Source organism: Chaetodon trifascialis, chromosome 2 (assembly GCF_039877785.1).
Source record: "Chaetodon trifascialis isolate fChaTrf1 chromosome 2, fChaTrf1.hap1, whole genome shotgun sequence".
NCBI lineage: Eukaryota > Metazoa > Chordata > Actinopteri > Chaetodontiformes > Chaetodontidae > Chaetodon > Chaetodon trifascialis.
In genome coordinates this window covers 11,106,876-11,125,465 of record NC_092057.1, presented here as the reverse complement: position 1 = coordinate 11,125,465, position 18,590 = coordinate 11,106,876, and the positions used below count along the sequence as shown (strand labels likewise).

Below are 18,590 nucleotides of genomic sequence, written 5' to 3'. Positions count from 1 at the left end.
AGCTCACAGAATCTGTTTCCTTCATGACTGTTATTGAATCTGATTACCTCAGCTGCAAGAGGCAGAAAACCTGCTTTTAATATCCAGCTGAAGATCTTCAGCTCCTCCATAAGGCAATGTAACTTCTGTAAAGTACTTAAACATTTTAAAAACTTGTGCTCTCCATGGGATTTTCTTGGGTATTTCCATTTCATGCTACATGATACTTCTACCCCACCACATTTCAGAGAGAAACATTGCACTTTCATACCACTACATTTATTTGACAGCAAGTTACTACTTACTGTATAGATTCAGATTATTAATATAAAATATATAACAGATAAATTCTGACATATTTAATGGTGGAAGAAGTACTAAGATCTTCAAAAAGGTCTTTTGAACATTAAGAAGTATAATAATAATAAAAATAATAATAGTAATAAGGATAATATACTTAAAGTACCAAAAGTAAAAGTGCTCATTATGCAGAATGGCCCATTTCAGCATGAATGTGTAAGGATAATTTTAATGTTGCAGCTGCTAAAGATGGAGCTTAGTAAGTTAACACATCACAGTTTATTTGTTGCTTATATTTTATATTAATAACCTGAATCTGCAAAGTAACTAGTAACTAAAGCTGTCAAATAAATGCAACAGAGTAAAAAGTGCAATATTTGCCACTGAAATGTAGTGGAGTAGAAGTGTAAAATCGCATAAAATACAAACACCCAAGAAAAATAAGTACATCAAAAGTATAGTACTTAAGTAAATGTACTTAGCTACTTTCCACCACTGGGTAAGTTATTATAGCTTCCGGCAGTGTATGAAGTAGCTGCAATTAGCTCCAAATTTACAATACAGTTATTAGCCACTGATACTATTTATTTGTCTTAAATTATTATTCATATAGATTGTACCTGTTCGTTTTTTTTTGTTTTTTTTTCATATAAATTACAGGTACAAGTGTAAGTAAAGACTTTGACTCACAGATAAGACAGTAAGATTGTGAGTGAGTAGGGCTCAGTGGTTTTCCAGAGGCGACAACTGGTCAGCAGGTTGCAGCAGCGAGCTTTCTGACACGCGAAGAAGAAACCGCCGCTGCCCCTCCTCCCACGGTGCATGATGGTCAGTGTACTGATGGTATCTGCTGCTGTGTGTCCTGTTGTTTTGCTCCCGGTTCCTCCGGTGTTCCTGTGATGGTCAAGAGGAGAAACACCGGCTGCTGTGCTTCACACGACAGGTACGGAGGCGGCAGAAGCTCTGCAGTCACTGAACTTGCCATTTTGTCTTTATTTCATTTCGCCTGTCAGAGTGTTAGCTCGCCAGAGTGGCTAACATGCTAGCATTAGCCAGTCTACGTGTAACCTCCGCTGGACTCGCTGACAACATTAGCTTCAGCATTAGCATTCGGCAGAGGCCGCGGATATTCAGACTCTTATTAGCCCTGGCATCGAAAGTAAAGGGATATTGTGTGTCCCTTGTTACCCTTTAGTTTTGGTTTCACTGTCAGCTTAGTGGGTGTAACGCTAACAATTACAGCAATAAACGCACTGGAGCTAAGCTAAAGCTAGCCGGCTAGCTTCTGTCACAGTTGCCGGTCTTGGCAGTGCATTGATTTCACGTATACAATACAAAACCTGTTTTAAGTCTTACATATAACCTTCAATGTTTCCAAATAAGGATTAAGGTGACATTTGCATGGGAGAAGTGACATTTAATTTGATCGGGTAATGGAGTTGATTTCATATGAAACAGACTTCTAGCCTTCCCTAAACTTGGTTACTAACTTGGTCGCACTAGCATAGTGATTAATGTAATTTAACGGACCATTATTTGTTTTATATTAAAGGGAATCTCCATCAATTTTACTGTTTTTTTACATACAATTTTTAATTTTTTACATAAAACTGTTATGAGTAGTAGCACTGAGCCTGTGAAAACAGTTGTACAATCTTGTACTTCTGGACGAGCTTTATCCAGTGTGAGAAAATGACTCAGATTATGTCATAGCGGTGTCATCAGGCTTGAGTTACAGTCACATTAGGCTTACAATCAAGAGGATTTCCCTGTAAAACGAAGTGATGTCGTGGTTCTGATTTGGCTTAAAAATGCATTCGCATAATGAAACAGTGTGTGAGAGAGAGGTGGCGTTTTTGCAGTCTTGTAGTGTAATATTGAACAAAACAAGGTTATAAAACAAGTCAGACTAACTTCTCTATTTTCAGACCAGGCTGGACATCACCCTGACCCAGGAAACACGTGCTTGTGTTTGTTAGTCATGCAGCTTTAGCTGAAGTGAATGGGAGAGGGAGTGTATATTCGCATAAGTGTAGTTTGACCATACATCTGCTCTGAGAGACTACAAATCTCTACCAGAGAGGCTGTTTACAAACTGAAGATTTGGTGTTTGACAGATACTGGTGTTTTGCAGGCAGGGAGGTCATAATGAAGATACACTCTCGGGATGCATTATGTGAAAAGTTATGATCCAGCGTTTTTGCAACTTGACCCACACTTGAGATGAAAAGTCAGTTAATATAATACTTGCTTGTCTTGTTATTTTCCATTTCTGAAGGAGAACAGAGCAGCTAAATCATTAACTTACTTTTGCAACCGTTGATGTCTTGTTTTCTGTAATCAATATGTATTGTTTTCCATAATGTTAAAATCATTACCGTCTGGTCAAACAATACAAACAAAAGGAGCAAATTGTTGGTCTGAAAGGTTGCTTGTCAGTTTTTGAAGAGACTCAACTTCTCTGCACAGCAATTTGCTCAGCAAATCGAATCAGCAGGCTCATTTTATTCCAAATCAGTGTTTTAGAAAAGCATCTTTCTCTTCAAATAATGTAGAAAACAAATGATTGTGGAAATACAGGAAATATCTACTAAATACTGTCCTTTCTTTATCTTCCTGTTGGATACAACACGGATCCACATTGCATTTCAAGAGATGTACAGACAGTCATAAAGTGAAGCTGATAATGATGACTTCAATCTGTCCCAGTCTCATTTTAATGTGCTGCACCCAATTCTCCAAAGCAGCGCACCTCTTCCAAAAAATAAATCGGCCAATTGTTTCTATTTTTACCTCACAGACAGGTAGGTGGTGGAAAGAAGCTGCCAGACCGGCTGCGTCTGAAGTTTTACACTTTGAAATGTTTTTTCTGTTATTGAAGATCAGACAGTGATATTTTTCACGTGTAGACAGAAGGAAGCTAAAACCAGCGATGGTAGTAACAGTGAGGCTGCAGACCTTTCCTCTAATCCTCATCAGTGTGATGAGATTAACAGCAGAGGGTCTTAAGCCTCCACAGTCTGAGCAGTCCGATTAGAACTGACTGACAGCACAACAACTCATTTCTGCCTCGCATCCTGTGCTGCTCGGTCAGGCTCTACCACACTCATTTCACAAGCCCTTTTCTGTGCGATCAATGTCTGTGGAGAGGACAGATAAGATGGATGTAGCTCTGCACTCTTGATAGAGGACAATCACCAATAGTGCTGTTATTGTACCTGAGTTTTCTGGCTGCAGCCAGTGATTATCTTCTGAATGAATGGGCATCTAAAAGATCTCAGAAATGATCACAATAACAAATACATTAAGGTAAAACCTGCAGCAAATCCAATTTTCCTTGAAAATTCACAAATATTTCCATTAATCACTAATCAAAATAGTCACAGATGGATTTCCTGTGGACTCATCTGTTAATCAGTGTATTGTTTCAGCTCTACTGAGTCTCCATACTGATGCCAAAATGCTGCTCTTTGGTTTTTTGTATAGCATATTTGATTTATTTCACAAAATGAAAAAAAAGCTGCATTAATCGCTTACATTAACAATGACTCAAATGACTCTGTAATATGAAAGTTGTTGCCAAACCCAGGGAGAATCATCGCTTACCTCTGCATGTCCCCTCAGTCTTTTAGTGTCTTTCAGAGTCTTGGTTTCACAGCATAATTAGAGTTTGGTTCAGCCTCTGTTCTCAGCAGCAGCAGCAGGAGGAGGAGGCAGCAGCTCTTATCATCAATCAAACTCTGATGAACCCACTATTCACTACCTGCAGACAGACACAGTCAGACACTAGCTGGTGAACATGCAGCATTTAGCAGCTGAAGAGCCAGTTATGTCCCTCAGGACAAAAGACAGAACATAGAGATAAAAGGAGAGCGACTGTTGGACTAACTGGACATCAGGTGGACAGAAGCAGGACTCCTGTGAGCTAATGATATTCCTCTGTGTCTGAGGACTATATAGAGCTGTAAGTAACGACTGTCTTAAATTATCTCAATCATTTTATATGTAATATGTCAGAAGTGGAAAATGCATGTCATAATTTTGAAGGAGATCGATTTTTATTGGATCAGTACAGTGTCACAAAATGCCATATGAAGCAGGGATGCAACTTAAGCTAATTTTCTTTCAGTGTGAAAAATGTCAAAGTCAGTTGCTCATTTTGTTGACGAGCAAAAAGTGTAAAAACGGCTTCAGAGTCGACACTAGTCTGATGTTTGTTGCTGATGAACTGACGGGCTGTGCAGGTGGTGAAGATGTGGCCCTGTGGTTCAACGTTGAATCAGTCTGTGGCATCCCCTTCAACCCGCTGCACAGAATGACAACATGAGCAATAATCCAGTTTTCAGTTCTGGTTTGAACTGCTTCGGGCTCGCTCTGAGCAGGTGTCACTTCCTGTATGTGGCAGAACTTTGTCGGTTTGCACAAACGGTCTTTCAGTCAGAGTGATCAGATATTTAGCTGCGCTGCAGATTGTGCTTCAGCTTACAAGGGGTTCAAAAATTTTACAGTGCAGCTTTACAAGATAAGGCTGATGTTATTCTGTATTTTTGTTTTTGTCATCAAACACTAAAACCAGCATGTTAGTTTGTCTCTTAATACCTTCTAATTCCTACTTGTGTGTGGCTTTCAGCTGTAAGCCAAGCAACAACCTCCAGGCCTGAAAAGTGAAACCAACACCCAAGTGCCAAATGCTGCAGTTCCTCAAATGACCGCTTGAGGCTGGATCCGAGAGCGACTCAATCCCCATAGACCCCCATATTAAAATGTACAGATTAACAGCAGAAATAAACATGCTTACAGCCTGGTACATAAAACGGTTTATTTCCCTGTTCATGACAACTGTGCGGGGGTGAATTTTTATATAACTCACTCGTCCAAATTATATTATGGCCTAAAGTTATGGGCATGGACTCTTTGAGTGACAGCTAGCGACTAGTCTATTCTTTTAATTTGTTCTGTTTGTCTGTCTCCAGCTAGCCTCCTGGGAGGCGAGTCCCAATGCCATGGCCTCCAGCCACAGCTCCTCCCCAGTGCCTCGTGGAGGCCGAGATGGGATCTATCACAAGGAGCGGGATCCCTCCCCCCCTCGCTGCCGGTCCATCCGGTCCCTGCCTGACGTCTGTCCCAAGGAACCCACTGGTGGGAACAGCTGCTGTCTTTAATGTCTGTGTGCATTTGTGCACACCATTGAGGAGCTCAATCAGCCCGAGTCAGAATGTCAGAAACTAGTGGAAAATGTCTCATGACAGTTTCCCAGAGCCCGAGGTGGCTTCTTAAATCTTTTTATGTCCCACAAACAGTCCAAAGCACAAAGATGTTGAACTTTAATGATATGAAACAAAGAATATGAGCAAAAGTTTAAAAAATGGAGAAGCTGGGATGAGGATATGCTGCTTCTTGAGTAACTTAAAGTGACTTACAGTAATTTATTTTCTGTTTATGGACAAATTATTCAGCACTTTATGCTTGATTATTACAGACATTATAAGTTAAATATTGCGAAAGTCGTGCAGTCCCTGACGCTGCTTTTACTGTGGTCCTGCAGGCGAGGGACGGAGCCTGTGTGACGGCCCGTCCGTGGTGGCGGAGCACGACAGATGGACGGTGTATAGCTCAAAGGTCAACCTCCCCGCCGCGCTAAACGACCCGCGGCTCGCCAAACGGGAGTCCGACTTTTTCACCAAAACATGGGGGCTGGACTTCGCGGAGACAGAGGTGATGCCGTCCTTCTTCCTCCCCAGCATCACCAGGGAACACTTCGGACCCTACCTCCAGGAGATGGCTCAGGTAACTCCCACACTGAATTATTCAGAGACAGGATGGATTCACTCAGCGTCACTGCAGCTCAGCCCTCAGCAGACTCGCTGTTGATGATGCTGATTGAAGGAGGGTGCGTCTTTGAAGGTGCTGAACATGTCACTTGTTTGAAGTCTGTCATGTTCATATTTAGCATCACCGGAAGTTAACTGGCGTGGTTTGGGTGTTTCCAGCCACATATTGTCATCTTATGCATATGAAAACAGGTGGCTGGAAACACACTACCAGTTTCCTGCCTCTCTTTTTTAGTTCTGTGCTGTGAATTTGCAGAAATGAAAAGTGGACTTAGACCAGTGAACCTTGTAAACTTGGGGTTCCTGATTGGGAACATTTGCAGCCTATCGTTCCCCTTTGTCTTTGTCCTTTTTTACTACTTTGTTGTTAATGTGAGCTATAACTGATACTTCAGTCTGGGCTGCAGACTGATGTGTAGAGAAGTGATTTGATTTGTCTCTATCTTATGAGCCATCTGTTGTAATTTTGCACTGAATAAAACACTGTTCCTAATGGTTCATAGCTCTCCTTAAGATAAGTTCACATTTTGTCACGTCTGTCTTAATAGAATAATCACATGCCCATGTGTACAATGAAAGAGTTGGACCCATCTGTCCATAAAGGCTACAGTTCCCATAATGCCTCGGGACATTAATCTGGGATTATAATGTTGCCATGTTTTGAGTGATTTGCTATTTTACCTGAGCGCTGCTTCAGTCAACCTATATCTGTTCACATTTTGGCAAATCAGGATCAAAAGTGTGCCGGATCAACTGTTACAAGTTCATGTTTACAATGTGTCCAAGGATGTACAGACAGCTGTAACTGGATGAATTTGATCCTGAAGAAAACTTGAGTTGATTCTCAAACAAGTTCTGCGGACTAACATTAATTTATTTGGCATGAATTTATTTAACATGGTTTTATTGTTGCTGGTGTTAACTTAATAACTGTGAAAAATGTTCCTGAAACTTGACCTTCCTGCCCGATCAGACTGCTCTCTGCTAGCATCTGTCATGCTGGTGGTGTTTCTGCTTGTATGCCACTTAGTTCAGCTATTTATTTCCATGATGTGTGATTCTGTTGTGGCTGTTGTTAAACTGTATGGGAAACTTTGTACTGAGGTGCCCACAGTAACACATGAAGCATCTGTGTTTCCTCCTGAATCTGTCGGCTGTTGCCTGTTTTGTTGCTTGATAAAAGTCATTGAAAATGTCAAACTCTGGAAATGAAATGAGCCGTAGTGTTTATGGAATTTGGGACATATATTATCAAGAGGAATAAATGAATCTGTATTAAAATGCTTGCAAGCATTTTCGTTTCTAGAAAATGTATATCTCACAAAGTAAGACTAAGTAATATCTTGAGTTTCGTTTCTCGTGTGATGTCGGGTTTGTTTGAGCTGCAGCTCCACTTCAGACACATTCAGATAAGAGTCTTTACAAACTGAATCACAAGTGTGTGTTTCCTGGTTTATTTTTTCGCAGTCTTCCTATTGATAGTGTCTGAAGTTCCTTCGGCATGGTTAATCAGAAATGTGCTCACACAGCGGCGTTTTATTACCTCTATTCAGTTCACTTCTACTTAGCTGTAAAATGTTATAAAGATTTTGAAATGAGTTATAAAAATCCACAGTTAGCTGAGTATGTTTTCACTTCCAGGCTGAGTTGTTTCTTAGACTTTGTACCTGAACTGACATATATTCTTTTTTTTCTACATGTCATTGTAGTGTTTTCTGTATCTCCTCCTTCAGCTTCCTGAACGACTTCCTACAGACACTAAAACAATAAGAAGCAACTGTCAAACATTCCTCTGATGCTTCCTTGTTCCTGTCGTGCTGCTTTATTGTTCTCTGTTGGAAACAGAAACCGTGGCCTTTGGAAACTTTCATGGTTTTGTCATTGAGCGCCGCCCTCAGGCCAAACTTTACATTTTACTTCACACCCTCGGGGGGAGTCAGTGTGGCTGTAGATGTTGAGTTTTAACCAAAAGTCCTGAATCTTTTTGTCTTTGTGTGTTTTTATTTTTAGAGGGAAAGAATCCACGAACGCTGCAAGACGATCTGTCCCAACAAAGACGATGTGGACGCCGTCTCCAGTATCACCACCAACCACGGTATGAATTATTAACCAGCTGCTGCAGGATGCTCCCTGATGGCCTCCTCTGCAGTCCATAAAACGACCAATGAAAACACATTGAGCTCACACACACAGTACATATAAACACAGTACATACACAAACCTCCCACCACTGATCCAGATGCTCTCCTGCAGCTGGACAGACCTCAAACATGTGACCTGAGCAGTAAAACCTGATTGGCCAACAGATTAATATTTTGGTTATTAAATGCAGACCTTGAGCTGACATTAAACACAACTGACTCATTGAATAATAATAAGTTACTGACCTAAGCGTCTCGTCTCCTCCAGACAAATCCAGAGCTGAGCTGGAACAAGTCCCTAAGGTAACACGTCTACTCTGCTTTATTCTTCTATTCTGCTCAGTAACTTTCTTCTTATTAACTTTTTAAACCTTGATTTCCCCTCAAACCTCCCATTTACAATTGCATCATTTCACTTTCACATTCGTATGTCTAATACATTCACTTGATGTGATATTATCAGTAATATTGCCTCATGTTCAGGGGTGTCTCACATGGTTCTGTTTGTACAGATCTTCATGAAGCCTGACTTTGCCCTGGAGGACCCGGCCACCTTCAACACCGTCCTGCCCTGGTCACACTTCAACAGTGCGGGGGGGAAGAGCAGCAGAGACGTGGCCTCCTCCAAACTGCTGCAGGAGAAGGTGAAGTCACTCATCCGCCCTGCAGAACACACACATCACACGTGCAGGAACGACTCCCCCTGCTAGCAACGCTTTGATTTTGGATCGTTGGAATGTGTGTGTGTGTGTGTGTGTGTGTGTGTGTGTGTGTGTGTGTGTGTGTGTGTGTGTGTGTGTGTGTGTGTGTGTGTGTGTGTGTGTGTGTGTGTGTGTGTGTGTGTGTGTGTGTGTGTGTGTGTGTGTGTGTGTGTGTGTGTGTGTCTGTGCATTAATCAGTCGTCGTGTGTCTCCGCCTACAGCTGAGTCACTACCTGGATGTGGTGGAGGTGAGCATCGCCCGGCAGATCTCTCTGCGCTCTGAGGCTTTCTTTCATGCCATGTCCTCGCAGCATGAGCTGCAGGACCGGCTACAGGAGACGCAGCGGGCCGTGGCCGTCCTGCGGGGCCGGACCTCCGCCATAGACCGGGTCATGTGCCAGGGGCCTCTACAGGCCCTCCGCACCGCCCTGACCCGCAACAACTGCGTGAAGCTGCACAACAAGCTGAAGCTGATGGCGGCGGTGCATCAGACGCAGCCCACCGTGCAGCTGCTGCTCTCCACCTCCGAGTTTGTCGGCGCACTGGAGCTCATCTCCACCACCAAGGAGGTGCTGCAGCAGGAGCTGCAGGGAATCCACAGCTTCAGGTGAGCAGAAGCGGAGGTGTATGAGACAAGAAGTCCGTTTCCATTCTGCTTTATTTGCACAAATTTGACTGCTGGACAATTTGAGTTTATTCTGTACAAACAGCTGTTGCACCAGATGTGCAGTGTGTGGATGCTGTCTCTCAGCTTCCGGTTGACACATTTTCAACAAGCAAGGACACCCCTTTGCATCAGTTGAGGCAGCTTAGAGCAAACTCGCATGATTTGGTGTGAAAACGTCTTCACCTGATCACAAAAATACTTTTGAAGTTTTGCTTGTTGCAGAATAAAGAGGATGGTGTTACTGCTCATTCAACAAAGCTGGATAATATAATATAAGTTGGATGTACGTAAAAAGTATAAAAGCCAACCAGTGCTGGTTTTCTAATAATTAATGACCAAAATACATATTGAGTGTGACATTTTACAGTGTAAAAACAAACATGTCATTGCTCTCTGCTTCACAAAGGGTGTAGCTGAATGATGGCCCTGTTTCTAAATTCACCCCATCATTCTTCACATGCTCTGCTCTGACATTTGTTAGTACTTCCCAGTCGGTTATCTCACACACACCAGCTGCTCCACTGACTTTCTCCATCAGCAGTCTGCTTTATAAAGCCGCCCACACAACACAACTCACATTTTGGATTTTTTTTTCATTCAGTTTTCACAGCCGTGGGTGAGCCACTTGGATGAGGCTTGTTCTAAGATAAGATGAGACTTTATTGATGCCACGCTGGGGAAATTTAGTTGTTATAGCTAGCAGTATTACAAATAGCAAGCACAGTGGCATAAAGAGGTCAAAATAAAAAGTATACAGGGTACAGAATAGAAAAACAACTATGTTTATGTACATTTGTACAGATTATAAAAATATAATAATTCTTAATGATGCAGAGAAGGGAGGGGTAGAGTGAGCGGAGATCGTCCTCTAGTTCATTGATTGCTGATGGTGCCGTTCTCTCGGATAGTTAAAGGAATAACAATAAAAAAATGAGACAGGTGAGCGTCAAGCCGCAGTACAGGAAGTGGCGGTGATACTGTCAGTACTATCAGCACTACTGACCGCCTGTCTGCCTGTCTGTCTGCCTGTCTGTCTGCCTGCCTGCCTGTCTGTCTGTCTGTCTGTCTGTCTGTCTGTCTGTCTGTCTGTCTGTCTGTCTGTCTGTCTGTCTGTCTGTCTGTCTGTCTGTCTGTCCCTCCCTCAGACACCTGGGCTCCCAGCTGTGCGAGCTGGAGAAGCTGATCGATAAGATGATGGTGGAGGATTTCAGCATGTACGCCCGCAGCGACCTGAACCGCAGCCTGAAGGACGAGCCACAGGTCCTGGAGAAGGTCTGAACGAACTCCTCCATCACATCCCGTGTTTGTTGCCTTTATATGCATTTACCCCCTGATTCCAGATGGGAATTACACATCTGGAGTTTGTCCTCAATGTAAAGATACAACTAAACACACCTGAATCAGCCACAGGTGAAAGAAATCAAGTGAGGGGAGTCATTTTGTAGGAAAGGTTGTAGGAAAGAAACACCAAATGCAAATGAATCATTTCGTCCCTTAAAATGTATATTTATAGATACCTTATTATTACAATTACAGTTATAATACATTTCAAGAATTAACTCCCATGAGATTGGATTTAGTATTTATAAATTAGCCACTTCTTTGTTCTAAAAATGAGAATTTGAAGGTAAGCTGTAGATTCACTTTCAGCATATTTTGTTTTTTTTCTACTTGGTGAGAGATGCTGTGGTTTGAATGAGGATGAACAAACAGCCTGATGTTCATTTGTTGCTGTCAGGCCAGAAGGTTGAGTTGTGGCGAAAAACGTAGATTTAGTCCAAGATTCCTCCATAAACACTTCACCGCACTGATGTGAACTGTATTTAACGGCTGCTGTGCCCGTCACAGGTCCACAAACCAAACGCTGCCTCACAGAAGGTGGGACGTACACACACACAGACACACACACACACACACAGACACACACACACACACACACACAAAAATCACATCAAATCCATGAAATCATGCCTGCAGCTGACATCATCTCAGTGTGGATCATTGATCGATCGAATGTTGCCTGGAGATAAATTGAGTGTTTGTTTTAATGTGTTTGGAGTGCCAGACGGGTGGAGTTAGCAACTTTAGAATGATTTGGTTCATTGGCAGCTCGTTGAAACAACATCTCCGTTTCTGGAGTCTGAAGTTTGATCAATCAGCAAGAAACAGCGTGACTGTGAATAAACGTGTTTGAGTGATTCTGAAGAACAATCTTTAAGTTCAGGCAGTTTTTTTAATCACTGTAGTTCTCACCTGAATCATATTGTGATTAAAGTATGATATTGTGGTACATAATTTTCCTTTAAAAGTGAATATTTAAATAATGTTCAGTGATCACCATGAAGACTGGGGCTTCTGTCATGAATCACACCTGTTTTTGAGCCTTTTTTAATTTAAATAGTCGCACATTTTAAAGCACAGTCAATATTATCAAAAGGATAAATAATGGTCTTATTATTCAATGAGTCAATGGTTGAATTATTTCAGGATCATCTTAATTATGGATTTGCTTCTTGTGAAGATTTACTTGTTTGATTGAAGCTTGTGAAAGAAATCTTTAAATTTACATCAAACTCAATCACATGTTTGACAAGCACACATGTCAATGCTGCACTGTTTATTTTATATATATATATATATATATATATATATATATATATATATATATATACATATATATATATATATATATATATATATATATATATATATATGCGCATGTGTGTTTTAGGAGCGTCTGGAGTCTCTAGTCTTCGGCCTGCTGCGGCAGAGGAAGCTGGACTTTCTGGACATTTACAGCGATGAGATGATTGTGGCTGCCAAGGCCATCGTCACTCAGGTACAGCTCCGCCACTGACTGTGAACACAAACAATAAGAAAGGAAAAAACACATGAAGCATTTAGTCATGATGTGGTGTGATAATCTGACATGTCTGTGTTTGCAGTGTGTAGCAGAAAGTGTTTTGCACATAGAAGAAATTGACACTGAAGTCGTCACTAAGTGAGTAGAAACGTTTCATGTAATCAAGCTGATCTGGGGACTGTTGTGCTGTGCCGTCACACTGAGGGTCACACTGCTTCTACAGGGCCACAAACTGATGAGCAGTGTTTTGATTTTGATATGTTTTGATTTTATAGTTTAATATTAGCATTACACTGTTACAAGCTGATAAGTAAATTTACCTTGTATCAGGAGTTAGTCGTGGTTTTGTGTCTTCTGGGATAGTGATGATGCTGAAGACTTGCTCTGTTTCCCGTCTCATTTGTCTTCAAATACCAAGATTTGTAGTTAATATACAAACAGTCTTATGTTAAATGTGTGTGTCTGTGTGTTTCTCTGTGTGTGCGTGAAGGCTAGCTGACCAGATGCGTGTGATGACGTTCCCTCAGTGGTTTGAGCTGCTGAAAAACGTCTTTGAGAGTTTTCTTCTCTTCCTGCAGAGGATCAAGGTGAGTCACAAGGCTCACGTACAGATGTCTCATGCTTATGCTCTTAAAGAGGTGATTAAACACGAAAAATCACATCTTTCATTTTCCCGCTGTCTGTCCGTCTGTTTGTCAGGCCACCCTGAACGTGATCAAAAATGTGGTCCTGGAGGTTCTTGCCTCGAACCAGAAGAACCGGCTCCTGGAGGAGGTCAGTTCAGAGGCATCAGGCCAGGAGGCTTCCCACGGCCCATCACTCCTGCAGGGGGAGGCTGAGCTGGCCTACCTCACCCACGAGGGTCTGTTCATCAGCGACGCTCTGAACGAGGCCCAGCAGCTGCGGCAGCAGGCGGCGGTCCCGGATCAGAGCTCTGCGACGGCCTCCAGGATGCAGCAGAGCAGGCCAGAGGCTGCCAGCAGTGACTCTGCCTGTGGGACCACCGAGACCTCCGTCAGCTTCATGTTAGTCATTAAAGTTTTTTTTTTGCTATATAAAAACACAGAGATGATTCCAAGTGCTTTACACAGGAAAAACAATTTACGGTGACAATCAGCAATAAAAAAAGTAGAATAAATATGTGACTCTTTACATACATTTGTGTTGATGAGATGCTGCACCGCTATAGAACTTTGAACTGTGTTTGTCCTCAGGTCCAGTGAGAACATGATGCCCACTGACCTGGAGCTGAACCGTGTTAACAACAACGTCCAGGAGCTGCTGTACTCTGCCTCTGACATCAGCCACGACCGCTGCGTCAAAGTCCTCACGGCCAGAGCGAAGGTACGAGACCACCCCTGTGCTCACGTCAGTATCAGGGATATAATGTTTTATAGTTTATTCATTAATTATAGCATGTAGCGGAAGTTTATTTAACCTTTAAAACTGTCTGTCTGTGAGAGTTTGATGTGACCTCTGGGATCGTCTGTGTCTCCAACAGGACGGCTCTCTGGAGCGTCTGAGCTCTGCCGAGTTTGTGTGTCTCTCTCAGGCGGTGGAGGGTTTCGTCAGGGACACCGAGGAGCTGTGCGGCAGGCGAAGCGTCTCCCTGAGGGGGGCGCTGCAGAGCCAGGCCAACCGCTTCGTCCACCGCTTTCACGAAGAACGAAAAACCAAGCTCGGGTGAGCAGCAGCTCAGATATGTAGTGCAGCAGTGTTTGCACCTGTCTGTGGAAACATGAGGTCACAGGCTTGATGCTGTGGTGTCGGTGTGTTTGTGTGTCATGATGTTTGTTGGCTTGTGTCCCTGCAGCCTCCTCCTGGATAATGAGCGCTGGAAGCAGGCGGAGGTTCCTGCTGAGTTTCAGGATCTGGTGAACTCCATCGCTGACGGCAGAATAACACTACCAGAGCGCAAAATCCCAGGTACCCAAAAACCCAGAATCTGGAACTGACTGCTTATCATTTCATTATGAAACATAGTCCCTAACATGTTTAGCCTCATCATGCAGGTGCGGAGGACAGGAAGCCCACTGAGTTTCTGCTCATCAACGGGCAGAAATACGCCGTCGTCGGGTATGTGTCCATGTAAAGTATTCGCACAGTTACTATTAATGTGAGAGGCTAATTTCAGATGATCATTTTGAACACGAGCTGACATGAAATCATCTGGCCTCTGTCTCTTCAGGACGGTTCTGCTGCTGATCCGGATCTTTCTGGAATACTGTCAGTGTGTCAACGACATCCCGTCCATCGCCACTGACATGCTGACGCGCCTGTCAGACCTCCTCAAGGTCAGAACCACCTCAGACACTCAGACCACGTCCCTGTTAGCCCCCGTTAGTCCCATCAGTGCCAGTCTCGCTGTCAGTCAGCTTATGAACAGCCCTGGTCCTTATGAACAAAATGAGCTGTTGAATCAGGATTGTTGATGGCCAGTCAGTCCGTAGTCCTCCATCAGGTCATTTTGGTGTCACTGTGAAGTAAATGTAACACCTTTCCTCTTCTGTCCTGTTCCTGCAGCACTTCAACTCTCGGAGCTGCCAGCTGGTTCTGGGAGCCGGAGCTCTGCAGGTTGTCGGCCTTAAGACCATCACCACCAAAAACCTCGGTACGCCCAGCCGCACACACCAGCCTGATTTATCAGGTTAACAACGGGGAGGGTTTTCTCCACCTGTGAGGAGCCTTTAAGGCTTCAGTCCATCTGAAGACGAAGATGCTAATTTTGTTACTGCCTCGCATTAAGACTTCATCTGTGTGTGTGTGTGTGTGTGTGTGTGTGTGTGTGTGTGTGTGTGTGTGTTTGTGTAGCATTAGCATCCCGCTGCCTGCAGCTGGTGGTTCACTACATTCCCATCATCAGAGCCCATTTCGAGACCAAACTGCAGCCCAAACAGTTCAGCGTCCTCCGACACTTCGACCACATCACGAAGGTACACGACGCCTGCTCTGATCGCAGAAAAACATTTGTTCATACAGACTTTCTAAAGGTTTCTTGTTCTAGTTTCAGGTCAGTTTGCTAAACATTGCTGAGACTCTGCGTTGTTCTTGCAGGACTACAATGATCACATAGCAGAGATATCTGCGAAGCTGGTGGCCATCATGGACAGTCTGTTTGAGAAGGTTTTATCAAAGGTGAGATCACACGTTGTGCAGGAAAGACTGTTTAGCACGCAGCTAATGACCTGACAGCCCATGTTGTTGGGAGGTTGATCTGAACCCTCAGCACAGTCTGACAGGTGTGAAGCTGAGCCGACCAACGGCTCAACCAACAGCTCAGCGGGCTGCTTGTGACGGACAGATGTCTGTGGTGGTCTGCGTTCACTGTGTTGCTCATGTGATCTGAAGGATGTCGCTTTGTTTCCTCAGTATGAAGTGAAGGCTCCGATGCCGTCGGCCTGCTTCAGAAACGTCTGTAAGCAGATGGCGAAGATGCACGAAGCCATTTATGAGCTTTTACCTGAAGAGCAGACACAGGTGAGATTCAAGTTAAATATGTTTACAGTCACATGTTGGTGTTTATCTGAGTGTCTGTGAAGACGCCTCCAAACACGCCTGCAGCCTCACACAGATGTTTGTCCTTACAGATGTTGTTTCTGAGGATTAATGCCAGTTTTAAGATGCACTTGAAGAGGCAGCTGGCTCGACTCGGGGTCGTTAATGATGGAGGACCCCAGCACGGGTAAGTGGACACGCGCGCGCGCGCGCACACACACACACACACACACACACACACACACACACAAACACACACAAACTGGACCTGTTGTGACTGGCGTTGCTGTCTGCAGGCTGGTGGTGGTGGACGTTGCTTTCTACACAGAGAACGTTCAGGTGCTGAAGAGCCTCGAGCGGCTCGACCTGAACATGGCCGAGATCTGGGAGCAGAAGAGGTGATGGAGGACGACGACGGGACGTCCTGGACCGACCGACCGACCGACCCGGCGACAGGGGGCCGACCTCAGGGGCCGACGGCGGCCTGCTGAGGCTGGAGGAGGCCCGAGGGACCAAAAATACAAAACTGGGCGAAGAAGAGCAGCAACATGCTGGAGCTTCCTGAACAGCTCCACCTTAAAAGACTTTATCAAGGAACACACAGAGCCTCCTTAAAAACTGCTGCCACCTCGTCTCACTGTGTGCAATTCAACAGAAATACTCGTAAATTATTAGAGACAGTTTTAGTGGGAACGAAGGGTGTAGATAATGATCAGAAATGGCGGGTATTTATTTTTCTGTCGTCTTGAAAACAATACTGTGGGGACTTTTTCTCCAGCGGGCCGGGATGTGGGAGCTGAAGAGATTTTTATCATCGACGCACACTGAAACCAAACTTTTCTGTCGCTGGTTTCACTGACTTTTGCTAAACTTCGCAGCTGAGGATGATTCACTCTGGAAGTAGTACTTGTTTAATAGAATCAAAAGGGGTTCCTTCATGGTGTTTTCAAACCTTTCCCAAACTCTGATGAAGCCGATTTAAAAACGTGTCAGTGAAGAGTTGATTTCCTGAAAATGTCAAATACAACAAATCCAGACTGTGAAAGCATCACATCCTGTCGTTGCCAAAGTAAAACAGTTTCAAATTTGGGAAATAAACTCTTCAGTTGCACTTTTTTACTTTTAAACAATCCAACTGTCGTTCGGTTTTGTGACATTCAGGCTCAGTGTGCGTGACGATCCAGAGACGACAGACGTTTTTCTACGTGTAGCTAATCGATGAGACTTTGACTGCAGAACGTAAAGCATGGAAATCAGCTGTTAACTCAAACTACTGTCGACCCTCTCCTTCCTGCTGTAGTTTTATTTAACCTGCATGAGCTTTTTGTTTCCTCCGAGGCTGAAACGACACCAACGGAACAGAAAATCTCTCCTTTATTTTTTTTTTATTGGATTAGATCGTCCTCTTGTTCCGTCTATCCAGAATACATCCAGACGCCTCTGTGAACTCGAGCAGTGAAACCTTCGCGCACAAAACGTTCACACCTCAGTGAAAAGCTGTGACCGGAAGCTCAGTTGGCGCCTAAAGTCAGAATTGGTCTCAGGTGATGACATCACAAGACGTGGCCCAATCAGACCTGATCACGTTCTTGTGGTGCTTTCAGGTGCAAACACTCAGACCTGCTCAAACTAGCACTGTGCTCCTTCTGATCAGACCTGTTCTCAGGTGTGACTGGGCGTGGATGAATGCCATCGCTCACCTGTACGAGCTGTAAGCTTCCAACCCGACTTCAGCCTAGAATAGATTTTCCGTTCCTGAGTGAATTTCAGCCGACCAATGAAACACACGCTCCTGTCCAGCTGTCACGTCACCTTCAGCACCGCAGAAATCACCTCAGTCTCCGAAGCCTACGTCAACACTACAGAAAGTGTTTAGTTTCCAAAAGATTAACTGAGGAGAGAAACCGGATCAGGTTGATTCTACAGAAAATGTCTGTTTTGGATAATGCCCTGTTATGGGAAAACATTCAGATCATGATCGAGAGATAAATTGACCGAATCACAGCTCAGTATGAAACGCTGTTTGGGTGAGCGTGACCTGAGGTGAAACGTGAGCGTCCGTTTCCTGTAAGAGACTCAACAAAAAGCATCAACTATCATCACTGTTGCTTCAGAAGTGCCTACTTTCGATCGACCGTCAGTGACGACACATCTGAGCTCTCCACTACAGTGTGCCTACCATACCACTGTGTGTGTGTGTGTGTGTGTGTGTGTGAGTGAGAGAGAGAGAGGGTGTGTGTGTGTGTGTGTGTGTGTGTGCGTGGACCCTCTGTGGGTTCAGACAGTCGGGCTGCATGTCTGAGAATCCAAAATGTCTTGAATCCTTCAAACCTGATGTGAATAAAACAGGATGATGGAGCGACTTGTTCTCCGGTCTGTTTTTTTTGCCGCTGCAGATTTTTTTTTAGCTTCAAGGTTGTGAGAATATTTTGAGATCGAACTGTGATTGGTCATAATTGATCCTGATGCTAGGTCTGTTTTCTCATTATGTTGAACAAGCCTGATGTTTCATTAACTTCATTTAGCAGGTCGGTTTTGGTTTGTGAGAAGAAAAAAGAAGCTGTGGTGTCAGATCAGCCAAAAGTGGTGGACTTGGTACATTTACTCAAGTAC

The 18,590-nt window shown here is 43.7% G+C and overlaps 1 protein-coding gene across 1 annotated transcript; it reads left to right on the top strand.

The window, feature by feature from the left end:
- Positions 1–1,082: 1,082 nt before the first annotated feature.
- vps54 (VPS54 subunit of GARP complex) lies at positions 1,083–18,336 on the top strand. Its single transcript, XM_070986868.1, has 23 exons — positions 1,083–1,222; positions 5,253–5,418; positions 5,825–6,066; positions 8,121–8,205; positions 8,520–8,554; positions 8,764–8,895; positions 9,174–9,559; positions 10,765–10,891; positions 12,351–12,458; positions 12,565–12,620; positions 12,973–13,069; positions 13,182–13,507; positions 13,697–13,826; positions 13,984–14,165; positions 14,296–14,408; positions 14,495–14,558; positions 14,671–14,776; positions 15,006–15,093; positions 15,294–15,415; positions 15,537–15,617; positions 15,852–15,959; positions 16,070–16,164; positions 16,274–18,336. Exons 2-23 carry the CDS (start codon positions 5,283–5,285, stop codon positions 16,377–16,379), a joined length of 2,925 nt encoding a protein of 974 aa, XP_070842969.1. The 5' UTR covers positions 1,083–1,222; positions 5,253–5,282; the 3' UTR covers positions 16,380–18,336.
- Positions 18,337–18,590: the final 254 nt, after the last annotated feature.

Coding starts and splice junctions, on each gene's coding strand:
- vps54 (XM_070986868.1), top strand. CDS start 5,283: ATGGCCTCCAGCCACAGCTCCTCCCCAGTGCCTCGTGGAGGCCGAGAT. Junction 6,067..8,120: donor ACCTCCAGGAGATGGCTCAG/GTAACTCCCACA, acceptor TTTTATTTTTAG/AGGGAAAGAATCCACGAACG. Junction 13,827..13,983: donor TCCTCACGGCCAGAGCGAAG/GTACGAGACCAC, acceptor TGTCTCCAACAG/GACGGCTCTCTGGAGCGTCT.